General features: G+C 39.6%; 1 protein-coding gene across 1 annotated transcript in view; it reads right to left on the bottom strand.

Moving 5' to 3' along the window:
• Positions 1-17,620, bottom strand: part of tapt1a (transmembrane anterior posterior transformation 1a) — a 36,039-nt gene that overhangs the window by 10,908 nt on the left and 7,511 nt on the right. The window contains exons 3-11 of the mRNA XM_034133809.1: positions 17,459-17,577; positions 9,701-9,863; positions 9,182-9,317; positions 8,693-8,790; positions 6,672-6,741; positions 5,956-6,036; positions 1,904-2,013; positions 1,690-1,749; positions 1,489-1,557 (exon numbers count right to left, since the gene is read on the bottom strand). Of these exons, the coding sequence (XP_033989700.1) occupies positions 1,489-1,557; positions 1,690-1,749; positions 1,904-2,013; positions 5,956-6,036; positions 6,672-6,741; positions 8,693-8,790; positions 9,182-9,317; positions 9,701-9,863; positions 17,459-17,577 (906 nt within the window). The remainder of the gene's footprint in view (positions 1-1,488; positions 1,558-1,689; positions 1,750-1,903; positions 2,014-5,955; positions 6,037-6,671; positions 6,742-8,692; positions 8,791-9,181; positions 9,318-9,700; positions 9,864-17,458; positions 17,578-17,620) is intronic.

Genomic DNA, 17,620 nt, shown 5'->3' with positions numbered 1-17,620 from the left:
GGCTCATTCACTGGCGCTTCCACAAACAACAACCAACATAATTATTACATTCAAATGAAGTACATTATTCAAGTTTACATTAACTTTGGATAATAACACGGGAGAAATGAGCGAAGTGCTCTCTTTTCCTCTCTCCCTCCCTCTCTCTCTCTCTCTCTCTCCCTCTCTCTCTCCTCTCTCTCTCCTCTCTCTCTCTCCCTCTCTCTCTCTCTCTCTCCTGACAGCCCGTCAGTATCTCATGCAGCTCACTGATCCAGTAATGAGTGACCCGACAGTGAAGAATAAACATATTTTTAACTAGTTTAGCTTGTTCCAGAGGTAGATCAAATAGCTAAGTGTGTTAGGTCTAACTCTTAGTGTGTGTTTCGCTCCGCTCACCGGTCCGTCACAGCGGGTGGAGCTGCAGGATTTCTGCTTCACACACGTTGCATACCGCTATTTTATTGTCATTTTCGGACACCTTAAAATACTGCCAGACTGGTGAAGCCATTTTGGCGAGCTTGTTTTGCCGCGCACAGAGAAAAGTGTCATGTATTTTACGTCATCATTTTACGTCATGCGATCGGCTCTCGCGATCGGCATTTTTAGAGAGCACCGATCGATCGGCAGAGAGTGAGTATCGGCCGATATCGATCGGCAGAGAGTGAGTATCGGCCGATATCGATCGGCGGCCGATCGATCGGAGCATCCCTAGCCATCAGGAAGCTGTGGTCAAGTTGTGGCAGTACAGAACGTTTTTATTTTAAATACTCTGATATGAAAATGATGTCCTTGCACACAAGTGTTTAATATCACTTGACCATTCACGTGTGTGTGTGCCAGTGTAAACAGGAAGCAGATAACACAACTGGACATGTGCTTGATTTTATTCTATTTTATATTACGTTTTAATTTTGTTTTCATTGTGTTTTATTGTGTTTTTATTATGTTTTGGTGCTTTTATGACTTCTTAACACGTGGCTTGTGTGTTCATTTATCATTGTACGATTCCTATGATGATGTTTTATTGTTTTGTCAAGCACTTTGTGACATTGTCTGTGAAAAGCGCTTTATAAATAAACTTGACTTACTTACTTACATATAACCAGTAGTAGCATGATAACATGGAGAATTGAAATTCAAAACAGCTGTTAGCATCGACAACAAGTAAGAAATGGCTGTAGTTTGCTTTCTTCTGGAAATGGGTCATGTGACGGCGTAAAGAATCAGGGGAGAACGATGGGAACCAATCAGAAAACAGCCCTGGATGTCTATGTGTGTGTTTTTTTTTTTTTTAAAGTATCTGTTTCCAAATCCCAGAGATTTCAAACCAAAAAGGTATTTTCAAGTCTTAGTTTTAGGTTTTGAAAAATGCTAGAGTAGTGTGGACGCAAGGAGTAAGCATAGTAAAAATGACCACAGCCCAAATTCAAAAGATTTGGTGAGTGTTTATATCCCGATCTTCTGATATTAAGTGTCTGAATTGCAGCAGAGTGCTTCCTCTCTCACCAGGACAGCCAGCGGCAGAGGGATGAAGCCCATCCTGCGGGCCACTGAGTCACTGTAGTCTGTACAAGCCTGCAGAGAGACGGAGAGAAGCGTTACAGCCTTTATATATACAGTCTGGGGTTACAGCACTCAACAAAACTGCATTTATCAGCTGCGTGGGCTCACTGCTGTTTATGTAAGAATAATGAGACGGCTGCTTACATTCTTCTGCCGACTGCTGACGAGATCGAAGGCCAAACTGGCTCTGTATTCACTGTACACCTGGGAAGAGAGGAGAGCAACTATGGGAGCAGTCCACATACTGGGTAATGATATATCATATACACATGCTGTATTAGGATAAATGATGTGTGTGACAAGTCCTTGGTTAGTGATTAAGACTATTATAGAGATACTGATCAGGTTCAGTCCTTACATCGGCTGTGATGTCGTTGAACTTGGTGATGAACGCGTGTTTAATGATGTCCACTGCAACCTCAGAGGTGACGACCATGAAGACATCGGGGAACAACACCCACAGGTGGTCTGAGGGAACAAACTCTGAGTTATTTGTAAATCTTTTATAAATATAATACATGAGAGAGTGCAATCCTGCGTCCAGGTACACCCAGTTAACTTTGTGTTCACTGCTCACTCCTGACATATTCTGATCTCAGATTAGATATGTGATGTTGCTAGTATCAGCAAGTTTGATAAAGAAGAGTTGAAAGAGTTGAAGTGGCACAACTTTTTTTGCCACTTGGGGGCAGAGGACAGAGCCAAAAAACAAAAACATGCCTACATACTGTCAGTTTATAAAAATTTACCGGAAATGTTCCGCCCCTTTGCAACCCTAATCCTAACAGCTTCTCAAACCACCCAACCGCAATTTAGCATTCATTTATATACATGTATAAGTCCACCTGACAAACCATAATTCACTGGTTTAGCTCAGTTTTTCTCCCACCAACTCGTGAGGAACATATCGAGTGTGAGACTAGGGCTGTGCGATTATGGCAAAAATCATAATCACGATTATTTTGGTCAATAATTGATATCACGATTATTAAATACGATTATTCATTGACTTTGAAAACATCCATTTATTGAACTTTTAAATACAAATAATAATTTGAACAGTATCTTTTTAACTGTTGATTACCCTGAGCGTATAATTCAACTGAAAAACCAATACAAAAATAAATTAAATTATACATTTATATCTACATTTAAATAAATAATAAATACCAATAAACAACATCAACAAATATTTTGGAGCGCACTTCAACAAGCTACTAAACATATATAAATATGATAAATACAAATACATTTGATCAAATATGTTGCAGTGCACTGTCACAACCTAGCAAAGCAAAATAATCGTTTTTTTTCGATTATGTTGTTTTTCGTAATTGTTGCAGGCCAAAATCGTAATTGCGATTAAAATACAATTAATTGCACAGCCCTATGTGAGACTGAATCAGAAACAAAAATTAAAAGCTATAAGTCACTAAAATGCTTCATAGAGCTGAAGGCAACTGTAATATAAGTTGACAATTGCCACTACTTAAAGTAATTTGAACCGACAACATTACTTTGATTTGTGCAGCTTTAAGGAATTTAATTAATCACACAATTAAATTCACTCATTTTCAAATGCTATGCAGTCGGCACGATACAGTGTATAACAAAGTGGCTAATGTCTCAAACTAACAAGCTGGGATTAACTAACATTTAACTACAGGTTTCCATTCTTGTTTACAATTCCTAAATAATTAATGAGCAAAACGGCTTTGGCTCTCATTTCATTTAAAAGTGTTCAGTGAGTGATTAGCTGAGAGCAGGTGCTTTGGTTGCGTGTGATGTAAACAAAGAAGAGCAGCCCCCACTAATGCACCGTGGACAAGTGAATTACTGGGACTTGTATACCTCATTAGCAACAGAAAGCTGCAGCTCGCTAGTATTAGCACACAGTGTTATGATTCCAGCTGACAGGCCATGTCTGCCAGTGACAGTGACATGTCTCTCTCTGTGTGTGTGTGTATGTGTATGTGTATGTGTATGTGTGTGTGTGTGTGTGTGTGTGTGTGTGTGTGTGTGTGTGACTGACAGGAGTGTTTTCAGACGACTGTCACACAGAAAGTCCCAGCTCTCATCCTTCACTCAGCTCGGTCTCATAAACTGTTTGTTTGGGATGGGAAAGATCCCCACGGTGTTGCAGTGGGTCAAATCAAAATCAAAACAGCAGGAAAAAGGATGCTCAGCCTTTTTTCTTGTCTTCTTTATCATGACAAGCTCTGACCTTTTGTACTGGAAATATAACTTTGAAAATATAGAGAAAAATCAGCTTTTGAAATACACAAGCTATAGTGAACATGCTGTTTGTTTGCATTAACTATATTGTATATTGTGAACAAATCAAACTGCAGTCGGACGCTGGTTAATTCAGCATTCCTCTATGCCAGTGGTTCCCAACCTGTGGGCCGCGGCCCCCTAGTGGTCCGCGAAGGCAATGCAAGTGGGCCGCCAAATAATTTCAATAATTTTTTTCAAAAATAAATTGTATTTTTAATCCACTCTTCAAACACCTTGAATTAAGATTACTCCTTGATTGACTTTTAAAAATATGTATTTTAGCCAGAAGAATAGTTCTATTTATTAACTGTGTGCGGTCTTCATCTAAAAGCCCAAATAAAATATTAAAGGGTGTAAATGTAAATTCAATATTTGCTGCCAAATAATTTGCAAAACATTATGATGTGTGGAAACATTTTCATTATTAAGATTTATTTTTTATTTTAACCCCTTTTCTTTCTCTTTCTTGATCCTGCTTAGCAACGGTCATTACAGTCCTTAGCAACGGTCATCACAGTCCTTAGCAACGGTCATTACAGTCCTTAGCAACGGTCATTACAGTCCTTAGCAACGGTCTGTTCTACTGGCTTAACAACGTGTCACATGTTCTGAATCGAGCAATCAGAACTTTATTTAGCCTCCGTATTGTTTATGGTTGAATGTGGGCCGCAAAAAAACCCATTGATTCTTAAGTGGGCCCTGAGTTGAAAAAGGTTGGGAACCGCTGCTCTATGCCTTTGTTAAAGCCAATCAATGTAATATGTAGATGTGAATCCCTGGTGGGTCAAATCAATAAGAGGTGAAGATTCCTGTTATCCACATGTACTGGACAGGATCTAGCCGGGATAAAATACATTAGGGACTTTATCACTAATCTTTAAATCTGACCTTAAACACAATCTGTTTGGCACTGTTGGAGGGGAAGACATTTTTTCTGACTGCAAACAAATGCCACACACCGTCATTCGCCTGTCTCAAGATGTTGATGTAGATCTGACCACCCACACTCAAGGGCAGAGGGACATCATGTTCAATCTAAACCTTGCAAATATACGCTACTCAGTAACTCATAAAAAAAATATTATTATTATTATTATTTATTTGTAAGTAGATCCGAAGATACCTGAGTTTCTGACTGCCGCTAGCTGAAGCTTGGTTGCTAGGTTACTAGCTGGGTGTTCTCCGATAAGGGGCCGGGGGAAACAAAGTTAGTGATTACTGGTTCCATGTTGATTTATTTCAATACAAATTGTTTGGGGGAACTGAAAGGCTATTACCGTACTGGTTACTTTTCAGCCCGGACATTTCCCCCAAAACACATTTAGACGCGATCGCAACACAGAAGTACCTTTCAAATCCGATCATTTTTAAGACCTTCTAAATCATATGTAAGACCTTTGTTATTTTTTTGATCATATTTAAAGGTAGGGTATGTAAGTTTGAGAAACCGGCTCGAGATACACTTTTTGTTATATTCCATGGAATGCTCTTAACATCCCGATAGCAATGAATATCTTAAGTGCTTTGACAAAAAATCCATAAAAAAATGTCATCTGTGGAAGCCGTAGTACTGTAAAAAGCACGACCAATCATTTTAGCCGGCCCGGCTAAAATAACTGGATGGCCTACCTGCCTGTCAGCCTTCCATCTGTGCACAAACTTATCTCGTGCCCTCATTGGTCATGTGCGCGTTCGTGTGTGTTGGAGGAGGGGCTCTATAAGGAAGTGGCAGATTTTCTCCGGTCGTGTATTTTCAAATTCTAGCGATCTCGAGCCGGTTTCTCAAACTTACCTACCCTACCTTTAAGACTTTTTAAGGCCTTAAATTCTGATTATCAAATGTAAGACTTTTTTTTAAGACCCCGCGGGAACCCTATAAATATAAAACCTGACTTTCAGCAACTTCCTGTAATATTCAAAGGACAAAGAATCCTTTAATTTATGGAGATTTTTGCCTGAAGTCGGGGCTAGCAGGGAGTGGGATGATTGGAAAGAGATTACATGTTGTGCTCTGCTTTCACAGAATTGTCAATTAACAGAGCACATCAGATATTTAGTTCCCTTGTTTAAAATGCATTAAAAAATAATCTTGGGAAACAAAAAACTGCAGTTTGGGGAAGAGCAGATGATTACCTGGGTTCCATGCGAACTGCTCCATGTTCCTGAGACAGACGATGAGCAGGAGGACGTAGCTGGTGAACCGCTCCTTTATATCTGTAGGACAAAATAAAGACATGTGGTTAAAGAGGCACCAACATTTAAGACAGAAATCAAGAGTGTTGCATTGGTTCGTATTAGGTATCCTCATACTGTAGATATGCGATCCAGCGGGTGGTGTTAAGGGAGGTGTGAAAGGAGGTTTTAAAATTAGATCTGTCAGTTCTACGTGCGAGGTGCTTTGAGAAAGGTCTCTGTTCAGACGTTACAGCAGCATCACAGTCACAATTGCTTTCAGAGTGATCACAGTAAATGTTTCAAACGTAAGTGTAGTACAATTTAAAGACTCAGCTGCAGAAATGTAGCATGCCATTATATATGCTAATTATGACCACGCTTGGCTCCATAAACAGGAATGATGTGAGAGAACAGTGAGAGGTAAATGGCAGCTGATTAAGGCTCCTCGTCTTCTGCTGTCATTAAAATATAATAAGAACAACAAATAAAAAAACACATTCTGCCTCAGGGAATGAAAAGAGAAACGCACAACACAGTCAACATCTCTGTGTTGTACGAATAATATCAGAGCCAAATCATGCAAGTAAAACACATTATTGTTATATTAAGGTGCTTGTCATTTAAATATGTTTTGCTTTCAGTTTGATGCTTCGAATATGCATTGAATATCTTACCACTGTTAGACATTTGGAACAAGTTGTTCTTCTCAAATTTCTTGAACACACTTCCTTTGATTTCCACAAACTGTCATAAAGAAAACACAAAGAACAAAGAAAGGAATACAGTTAGCAGTATTTAGGATCCAGAATATACAAACAGACCCCATTATCATGTTGCAGCTGAATTTAAACGTTTCATCTCCAGTGGACAAAGTTGAATCTTTCTAGGAAACATCTGCATACATATTATTTAAGTTAAATGTAGCACGTCCGCTTATATTTTGCTGTGTGCAAAAGTTTAGCTGCTTAACCTGTTAAGCCCCATAGCCCCTGCCGGCGGGGGCTTTTCATGAACAGGGTATATGCAGGAATCCTGAAGTCAAATGTAATACTAAAGCGATAGTGGTTGTCTAATGGATAGTGAGGTGGGCTGAAGATCGGAAGGTTGTGAGTTCAAATCCCACCAGGAACACCACCACTAGTGTGCCCTTGAGCAAGGCACTTAGTCCTTAGTTACTCCAGACCTCATCGCCACTTCGAGTTCTAATCATTTACATTGGCGACACACTTTACCTCACATTTACTATATACAGTATGGATTGTCCTTCCTCCTTATCTTCCAACCATTTGGACGCAAACTTGCATTTCCCCATAACGATGTTGTTTAACAACCGGCGTAAACGGGCCTTCGCGCGCTATCGAGCAGTGAGCGTGCGATGTCCTGTTCAGATGACGTCAAATCCAACGGGAAAATGCCGTTTAACACTTTTTAATACTTTTTAATGGCCTTAATTTTCGCTAAATTGATTGATCAACTTTTAATACTTTTTAAGACCCTGCGGACACCCTGATGACATTTTCACGAAACTGTGTCTCAGGGCTTCTTAACATTTAACAACCTATTAATGTGTCATACCCACTTAACGGAAAGAAACTCAGCTAACAGACGATATGAAAAAACATTTCCGAAACAAAACACAACTCTAACACCAAGCGTCTGAATTAGCACTAAGCGAAAGAGTGCTAACGCACTTAGCACACAACTCACGGTAGAAATATTTTATACTTCATCGGATATTCACAAACAAGATATCATATGAAAGCTGAGATTCCAAAACTCAGGGCAGCGAAGGCAAGCAAAGACAACACACAACTTCACTTTCCGTGGTCAAAACGGAAAATACGTCTTACCTTTGCTGTTTTTCTGATCAAAAGTTGTGTTCAATGGCATTCAAACGCAGATAAACGCTGCTGAAGGTTAATCCAATGTGTCTGTATCACTTTGAAATGATTACTGATAATCCATCATAACATTTATGTCAATAAACAGAGTTTTCATATAGAGTGTATGAGAGCTTCTGGTTTTGGGCAAACTGCGCATCATTCATCAATGGGTAATGTTTAGATGGATTTTAGGAACTTGCCCTCGATTCTATTGGCTCTAACGGTTCAAAAGAGATGTCAATCACCAAAATCGACCGATGGGTTCCAGAGATATGGAAAATGCACCCAAATGACCCCAGAAGTGGGTTTTTTTTTTGTGCTAAACCTCTCTAAAAAGGTCAAATGTCACTTGTTTTGCATCAATCTTGATACAGGGTACTTATTATATGTTATAGTTTGTATTCCTAAAGCTTTTAGTCTACTATCCCATCATTTCAAGGGTGGTTTTCACTATAAGTAATGGGTTTATTTTTGGACGGAAACTATAATTTACATTTTTTTTACTATGTTCAATCTGAATTTACTTTAAAATTTAAAAAATCTATATTGATTCTGACTTTTCTACATCCAACTCACAGGTTTATCATTGCTTTGAGAAAAAAGATTATTAATTTACCCCTTTTAGAAGGGAAGATATAGTCATTTGTTCTGGGAATGTCATTTTCGAGCCCGAGACCTGAAAGATAGGCTTGGGGCTCAACTGGTTAAACAATCAGGCAGATTGTTGCACATTAATGTGTAATTGCGTGTGTGTGTGTGTGTGTGTGTGTGTGTGTGTGTGTGTGTGTGTGTGTGTTTGCGTGTGTACTGACGTTGTTGGACATCATGATGGTGAGCAGGGACTTGTTGTGGGAGTTGAAGGCGACGTTGAGGGTGGAGGCTTGGACCATGATGAGGATGGCATGCAGAACTGAAGAACAGCAGCTCAGGAAAACAACTGATTTAACAAACATTCAGCACTGAACACATAATACAAATAATCACAATTTTCTTTTGACGTATCCTGCCAGCAAGACCCATATACAAAATGTATACATGTCTGTTTGTCTTGCCGATTATTCCAGCAGGAAGGCAATCCAGCAGAAATAATATAAGAACAAATGGTGTCCGTCAAGCAAGTGATGCAGGCTTAATTTATCTTTTTTAGTGGTCACCTAGCTCACAAAGAAAGTAGTTCGAAGCATTTCATGACACTGTGGCTACATGTAATTTGTCAAATATAAACACAAAGGAAAGACACACCAAATATCAATCACAAATAAAAAATTGACATTCATCTTTCTGTTGAACAAGAAGGATACAGACATAAAAGACGGCCATGAAGAAGTGAGGAATGACTCCTATACTGTCTCTCTTCCGCTCTTTGGGTTCTGTGGCCGTCCAGTAGAGAGCGTCCAGGATGTCTTGACCGAAGGACGAGAAGAGGCGGTCAGCCACCTTACAGAGGAACGACAAAAAAAACAAACACATTATTCACTTACTTTAACCTACTAGACAACCTCTTACAATTTGTTCAAGATATTTGGATCTTGAGTTGTTCTCTTATTAGATAAGATCACACCTCATTTGCATTTTTTTGCCGTTTATTATAGGTTTTATCAAGCTGAGCCACATGACTGTTCACAACAACAAATCTGACATTATATCAAATCAAAGTGGATTCAAACTAAACCAAACAAACAGTCTGACGTTTATTGCTAAATCAATGACTTCCTAGTAATTCAGAAATGTACTTGAAGGGTGGATCCACCCATGTTTAAGAATGCAAGCTGTTAATTCAGCACCCAACACGAGATGTGAGCGTATGAAGAGTGCCGTACCTCCAGCATGTTGTAGATGATGTACAGTTTGATGACGGACTGTCCTCTGATCAGGTGGTACATCATGGAGTAATCCACATAATGCATCATGGAGAAGCACAGCACCATGATCAGACCCTTCAGCACGTCACACACCTGCGCTGGCTGCAGCAGCCGAGACCCACTGACCACACACACACACACACACAGAAACACACACAGACTTATAAACATACAGTTGCTGTATTGATTATAGAAATACGTTAAACCAAGCTTTTGGGAAAAAACGTCCGTACTTGAACACATACTACATGCTGTTAATAGGCGCACCAAGTACTTTTCCCAGGAATAGTTCCCGGAACTTTTATTTCCCTGGAACTATCTAGTAGATCGCGTTCACACCGGAATAAGTCCCTGAGGGAGGATTACGCAAATGAAGCAAACCCCCAGGAAATACGCCGGACTCTATGCCAATATTCGTTGTGTCCAAACGGCGGTACTGCAATTTCCGTATCAGTCCGTGACGTCACCTGGCCCAAAACAACTTTTTCCCATTGACTAACATGGGGAAAGAGACGTTGGTGGATAATTTTTTATTAACTAAATAAACTATCCAGTATGAACTATTTTATAGCCCTTATTAGAATCATTCGGTCCTTAAAGTTGTAAAATGCACTACATTTATTTTATTTTATTCTACATTCATTCTACTGAGCCGAGAGTGGGAGTGCACATACGGGTTCTTCTGCTCTGACAGCTAAGCATGACGGGTAATCTGTGACGTTGGGCCATTTTGTCTTCATGCGCCAATGAGCAACTCTCATAGGAAAGAACGAGACCCTGCCTCCCACGCTGTATCCAGTTCTTATTATACATCCATGAAATGAAGCCGCTGACCTCACTTATTCTTCTTCTGCTTTGGGTTTACTGGCAGGCCGCAAACAACTTCACGGCGTATACTGCCACCCGAAGTCCCGGAGCCCCCCGGAGTCCGGGGCTTTGGGTGGCAGTAAATCGCCACCCGAAGACCCGGGTAAATCGGCAGAAGCGCCGACACCTCCTCATCACTCCACCGATCTCTCTCCGTTGGTGCGCTGGGCTAATGCTAATGCTAATAATGCGAGGAAATAAAATGGCGGCTTCACAACAACTTGTCAGAGTTTTACGGCGCGTGGTTTGCAATTCGCCCAGCCAATCAAAAATTGGAACCTTTTTCTCCCCAGGAAAGTCCCTGCTCTCTAGCAGGGAGTAAAAAGGGGTGATAAGGTTCCCGAAAAAAAAGATATTTTTGGTGTGAACGCAACATCCCAGGAACTATCGGAACTATTTCTGGGAAAAGTACTCCGGTGTGAAAGCGCCTAATGCAGTAAGTAGTAGTAACATGTGTATTACCTATATTAACAATAAAAAGTATGATTTTTCAGATGCAATATACAGGTATGCTGACAAACACACACACACATATTTGGACCAAATATAGTCTAAAATAGACTGCAACAACAGAAGGTCGAGATATACAGATTCTAAAATTCATTTCTGTTCAAAATGAGATATTCCAAATAAAGGAAAGGGCTACAACTATCGATAACAAAAAAGCCACAATGTGATATATTAAAGTTAGTATCTCCTTTATACAAAATGTTATCTCATTCATAACAGTTATCTCCTTTCACATGTCCTTTTCTGTGGCTCTGCTTTTTATACACATTATATCTTTGTTGATCTGCCAACCTGACTACAGCACACCGACAAAGACTCATATGTATTTGCGTATCTTTCTGTAGGGACATTTTCCATTTTGGACAGAAATGGTGTTGGGTGATCAAAGTAAATGGAAGAAAAACGGGTAATAATGTTTTTGAAACATATGCAGCTTTCATTATTAATAGCAATGGCTGGCAGTGGCAGCTTGAGAGCATGTTAAGAGGAGGGCTGACAAATCCATACGAGCGGTTATTTAGTATTTACTGACAGGGATAACGAGAGGAGCCGGAGAGAGAGCTTAACTCTGAGACATGCTGCACATTTTACATGTCAGCTCTGGGACTGGACTTTACATCCACAACCATCCAGTACAGCGGGAAGAAAAGGCTTCTCACTGACCATAACTCAATAATCCAGTATTCACAAACAGTATGGTTTTCATACTGAGAGGTAACATCTATTTGCTGATATGGGTGTTTAAACAGGATTCAGAAGAATAACACTGCGTTTTGCTGTTGGCTGTTTATTCTACCACATTACCACAAAGACTACAGTATCATTTCTCTCTCTACATAATCATAGTTGGTTTATAGCACACAGTAGCTGGTGGTTGGCACGCTCATAGTTTGGAAAAACAGACAGCATATCCAGCATACTGCTCTGAAATGAGGAGCAGAACAAACGTACTTTAAGAAACAATCCATATCATTTCAAGTGTATGCTTTATTTACAATATTTTCTCTTTACCTTGCCAGTCGACAGACTTCCCAAAAGGAAATTAAAGCCATTATAACCATCTAAGCTATCTTCAAAACGTCCAGACTCCATTGACAAAAAGTAATTTAACATGACATAACATAGGAGTTGCTGGTCTGTCTGGAAGATTTGAAAGAAATATAGATTTCGGCTTTAATCCCTGTTAGAAAGGGCAGTTTTGGGTGGCTAAACTAACTTTTGCTGCTGCCACCATCAACATCAGAACTTTGCTTAGCTTCTGTAATGTAGCTTTGAATGCTTCTACAAGCTGACTGTTATCTATTCTAGGTTTTCTAGCCGCGTTCACACCGGACTTTTCACCGTACTTTTCGCGTTTAGTTCCGTTAGTATGTCGCGTTCACACCAAAAAGAGTACTTCATCTCGGGAACTTTTACCCCCATTTTTAGTGCCGGCTGAGAGATCATACTTTCCTGTGGGAAAAAAGTGCCCCAGTGCTGATTGGCTGGGCGAATTGCAAACCACGCCCCGTACAACTGTGAAAATGTTGTGTAGAGCCGCCATTGTTTTTCCTCGCTACAAAAACCCAGCGCACCGACGGAGAGTAGTTTGTTTTTGAAAGCAGTTATGGCAAGCATCAAGAAATCATCGGAGCGGTGGAGTGATAAGGAGGTGTCGGCGCTTCTGGAGATCTACGCCGAGGACGCGACCCAGGGAATGCTACTGAAGGCAGTACCCAACTCGAAGATGTTCGATCGTTGTTCGAAGAAGTTACTTGAGATGGGAATCTTGCACAGCGCCATGGCATGCCGGCTAAAAATAAAGAAACTCCGGCAGTCTATGGGAAAGAACCCAAAACAAACACCATTGTCCTTTAGGTAAAAATTCTCCACTAAATGACTATAAACACAGATTAATACTTGACTAACTCACTAGAGGCAGGACAACAGTGAGCTACTCAGCTGTTATTACCTTAATCAATTTAAACGGCTGTTGGCTTGTCTTGCATCACAACAACAGGGCTACTTCTCCTCAACCCTTTACACTTTTTTAAACACGAGTGGAAATAAATCAGTTTTAGACGGGAGAAAAAGGGGGCTTAAGGGTGTCGAGATGTGAACTATTTTAGGAGCAAAATCCAAGCTAAGAGAGAAAAAGAGAGAGAGAGAGGAGGAAATGGCGTGAGTTTAGGAAGACGTGTAAATGAGCTTAATAGAGTGTCTTCTGAATTGTGTGCAGCTGAGCACAAAGCTGTGGAGAGAAAGACATGAGATGAACATCTGGGCCTTTTGTCCGAAGCATGAAAGACAACGATTGCCTTTGTAAACAAGGAATAATTAGGGTTTCGTTTGAATACACTTAATTTATTACCAGGTTACACTGATAAGGTGTATTTACATGTAGTCAAATCCATTTACCTTTATTATTTTATCTCATATCTACACACATGACAAGGGAAAGATTCAGTTTAAACGGCACCATCTAATATCAGAAGTGGCGTCTTATGATATTGACATTTTCTCGGGGTTTCCTGAAGCTACAGCTCCATCCAGTGGTCACATCTGAAGACATTCATGCAAACAGGCATGGTACAGGATAATGACTAAACCATTGAAATGTTCTTATTTCCTTGATGTTACTTTTTTTGTTTTGTGATTCAGTGCTCAATGTACAACCATAAAGCAGAGATATATAAATAAGGGAGCTACGACAAATTGTGTGGTGGCAGAATATAAGCGATTGAGGATAAACATAGAAAAACAAAACTAGTTTAAAGTAGGACTTCTGCTAAACTTAAAGTCAGAGAATCACTTAGTAAGATTAAAAAAAAGGGTCCGATCATAGATAAAATGTACTGAGGCACCAATATCAGAGATTCAACTCAATAATGAAACACTAAATGTTTACTTACTGATGAGTTAATTAATGGTTACAAACAGAATAACACCACCATTTAAATATAAACAAAAATAAGAGGAACATTTGTTCTTATTTGCTTCATGCATGAGGTCCATTTTGTGCGATAAATTACTTAAACAATGAATATATCATCAAAATTGTTGTTAGGTTAATTATATAACTGATAAACAACATTACAAATGTAAAAACACTTGTTGGTAAACAGCAGCCCCGGTGTTCAGGTGTTCCAGTAGCTGTGGCTCTCTGGAGGCTGCAGGTAGTGCAAAGCACTTAGGGCTGCTCGATTATGGCAAAAATCATAATCTCGATTATTTTGGTCAATAATTGATATCACGATTATTAAAAACGATTATCCATTTACTTTGAAAAAATCAATTTATTGAAAAAAAAAATGTGAACAGTATGTTTTTCACAGTTGATTACCCTGAACTTTAAGTATAATTCAACTGAAAAACCAATAACAAAATAAAAAAAATCGTTTTATTTCGATTATGTTGTTTTCATAATCGTTGCAAGCCAAAATCGTAATTGCGATTAAAATACGATTAAAGGTAGGGTAGGCAAGAATGGAGAAACCAGCTCGAGTGCGCTAAAATGTGAAAGTACGCAGCCGATAAAAATCTGCCCCTTCCTTCAGACTTCCTTACAGAGCCCCTCCTCCAACACACACCAACGTGCACATGACCAATGAGGGCACGAGATACATTTGTGCACGAGATGGAAGGCTGACAGGCAGGTAGGCCATCCAGTTATTTTAGCCGGGCCGGCTCAGATGATTGGTCGTGCTTTATACAGCGCCACGGCTTCCACAGATGACATTTTTTATGTATTTATTGTCAAAGCATTTAATGTATTCATTGCTATCGGGGCGTTAAGAGCATTCCATGGCATATAACAAAAAGTGTTTCTGAAGTGAATTACCTACCCCACCTTTAATTGAGCAGCCCTAAAAGCAGTCCTCACTCTCTCTCTTCTACAAGCTTTATCTCCATAACACACATGAACATTATATGTTTGAGTGCAGTCAGCTGTGTGCTGCATTCCAAGCAGCCATCACTGTGAGCCGTTCATGCTGTATTAGCCTGATATGAGGCATTAAGACTCTGCAGCAGGAAAAAAAAAAGCTGCTGATGCAAGCCTGCAACCTGCCGAGCAGCGGGGGGGTTCTGTGCAGGGAAGGAGAATATGTTTTCCCTTCATCAACAACAACAACTGAATTCAAATCAGATGAGCCCCATTCTGCTCCAGATTAGATGTTTAAAACACTAGAACCGCCAGAGGTCGCTGTATACCTAAAACCGCCAACGGGTCAAATTTACCCGCTATTGATTTTCAAGGTACAATGTTCTTTTATTTATCATGTACAGAGAGTTTTGATCGCACAGGGATGAAACTTATACCAATAGAATCTGTGGACTCTCAGCTTTTCATATGATATCGTTTGTGCAGATAGCATGAAGTATAAAATATCGCTACCAGTGCTGATTTAAATGCTTGGTGTTAGACTTGTGTTTTGTTTAGGTACAAATCTCTCTCTCTATCTATCTATCTATAAATATCTATCGATCTATCTATAACTATCTATCTGTCTATCTCTCACTCAATCTATCTCTCTATCTATAAGGAACCGCAGTAGACAAAAGGCGTTGCTATAGCAACACGTCATGTTTACGCTGCATTTTCTATAAGGTAAATATTACCCCGCTGATGGGTATAAATGGCAATTGTTTGGGCGATTTTTTCAATCTGACTTCATATTGACAACTTTTAACAGAGGGTGCTACATAACACACTTTCAGGAAAAGTCACGGACTGGGAGACTTGAATATTTTATTGAAAAAAAGTTACATACAATCAAAAAACAGCTGCGGGTCAAATTGACCCGTTGGCGGTTCTAGTGTTAATAAGCAGCCCTCCACATAAAGCATGTGCAGCTGTATCACTGACAGGCAGCGTGGAGATGAGAATGAGCATGCACTCTCAGCAAACCTTCCCTGGAGGATTCCAAAAATAAAAACAGACTCATGAGGAACCAACAGGGCGGCTCTGGCTTTGACAGCGGACTTGAGGAGTCAAGCTGCATAATAACAGACAAAATGGAGATGAAGAGAAACTGGTGAAAGGTTTGGAGGGCTGGGGATGATGACGGTGAAAACATGTATGAAGCCGTGATAGGCTTTAGGAGCGTACCTGCTTCTTCTGCAGTAGGGGCATGTGCGTGCCCTGCAGGGGGAGGAAGGCAGGGGAGAGTAAGACAAAGGGTGAGGAGAGCAAGGGGACAGGCAGTGTCCATCGTGAGGGGGGGGGGGGGGGGGGTTTGGGCACATATGACGTTGTATTTTTACTACAATGCTTTTCAGGGAGGGAGAACAAAAGAATCAATACTACAAAGTAAAATCAAGTAAGAGTACTAAATTATTAGCATAGAAATATACATATTGGTTTCAGGGATTGAAGCCCATAAACGGCCTGAACACAGGTCGAGTGTCTCTGCAAATAAAGCGGTAAACACACACCTGTAGTGGGTCATATGTGATGGTAAGACAGATTATTACTGTTCATTTGTTATTATGCAGAATGGCCCATTTCTGAATCATATATATATATATATATATATATATATATATATATATATATATATATATATATATATATATATATATATATATATATATCTATATATATATATATATATATATATATATATATATATATATATGTTACAGCTGGTTATGGCCCTATTTAATTGCCTAATACTATTGGGGAGGTAGATTTATATTTGTATTAATAATCTACATATGAAAAATAACTAAAGTAGATAAATACATGTAAGAAAACAATGAATAATGTTTGTTTCAAAGAGCAACTGACATTTTTAATTAAAGTTAAAAGGTACTTAGTTACATTCCACCACCATTGCTGCTTTTAAATCTCAATATCACGTCATTACGAATGATACACTAATAAGCATATTTCATTGGTATATTTGCAATATTACATTACATAAAAGTTGTGCCAAACTGTTTGAGGCAAACAAAGTGAGATATCAATCCGCCATTTTAACAAACATATGTGGAATCTGATTGCATTTACAGACGGGGATCTGGGGAACTGCTTTTATTAGATAGTGACAGGGGACAGAGAGGAAATGTAGGGAAAGAGCAATGTGTATTTGCTACCATGTGTAATGCGCCATAACCTCTCAGCTATTGGCAGTTTAAAATATGTTCACGACGCTGAAGTCATTTATTATAACCAGTGTACCTGTAATAGTGCAGCCTACACCTCTGAGTGTTTGCACAGATGTGTTTGTATTCTGGTACGTCATTATACCGTACATTCTTTGCAGGTTTATGTCAAATACATGTGTTTATTTGAGTATGCAGGTATAATTGTTGCAGTATGTTTACTGGGAGGAGAGTGTGTGTTTCGAGTCTGACCTGAAGCCACAGCATGGCAGCGTGAGGAGGCGCAGTACGGCCAGCAGCACCCTGAGGGGCAACAGCGTGAACACGTACAGGAAGGCGTCCACACACAGGAAGAAGCCAAATGTCATCAGCTGTGTCAAACAACGATATGCAGAAAGAAAAACCTCCAGATTA

This window comes from Trematomus bernacchii, unplaced genomic scaffold, assembly GCF_902827165.1.
Source record: "Trematomus bernacchii unplaced genomic scaffold, fTreBer1.1, whole genome shotgun sequence".
Classification (NCBI taxonomy): domain Eukaryota; kingdom Metazoa; phylum Chordata; class Actinopteri; order Perciformes; family Nototheniidae; genus Trematomus; species Trematomus bernacchii.
The sequence above is the reverse complement of the archived record's forward strand: the minus strand, read 5'-3'. Positions and strand labels throughout refer to the sequence as shown.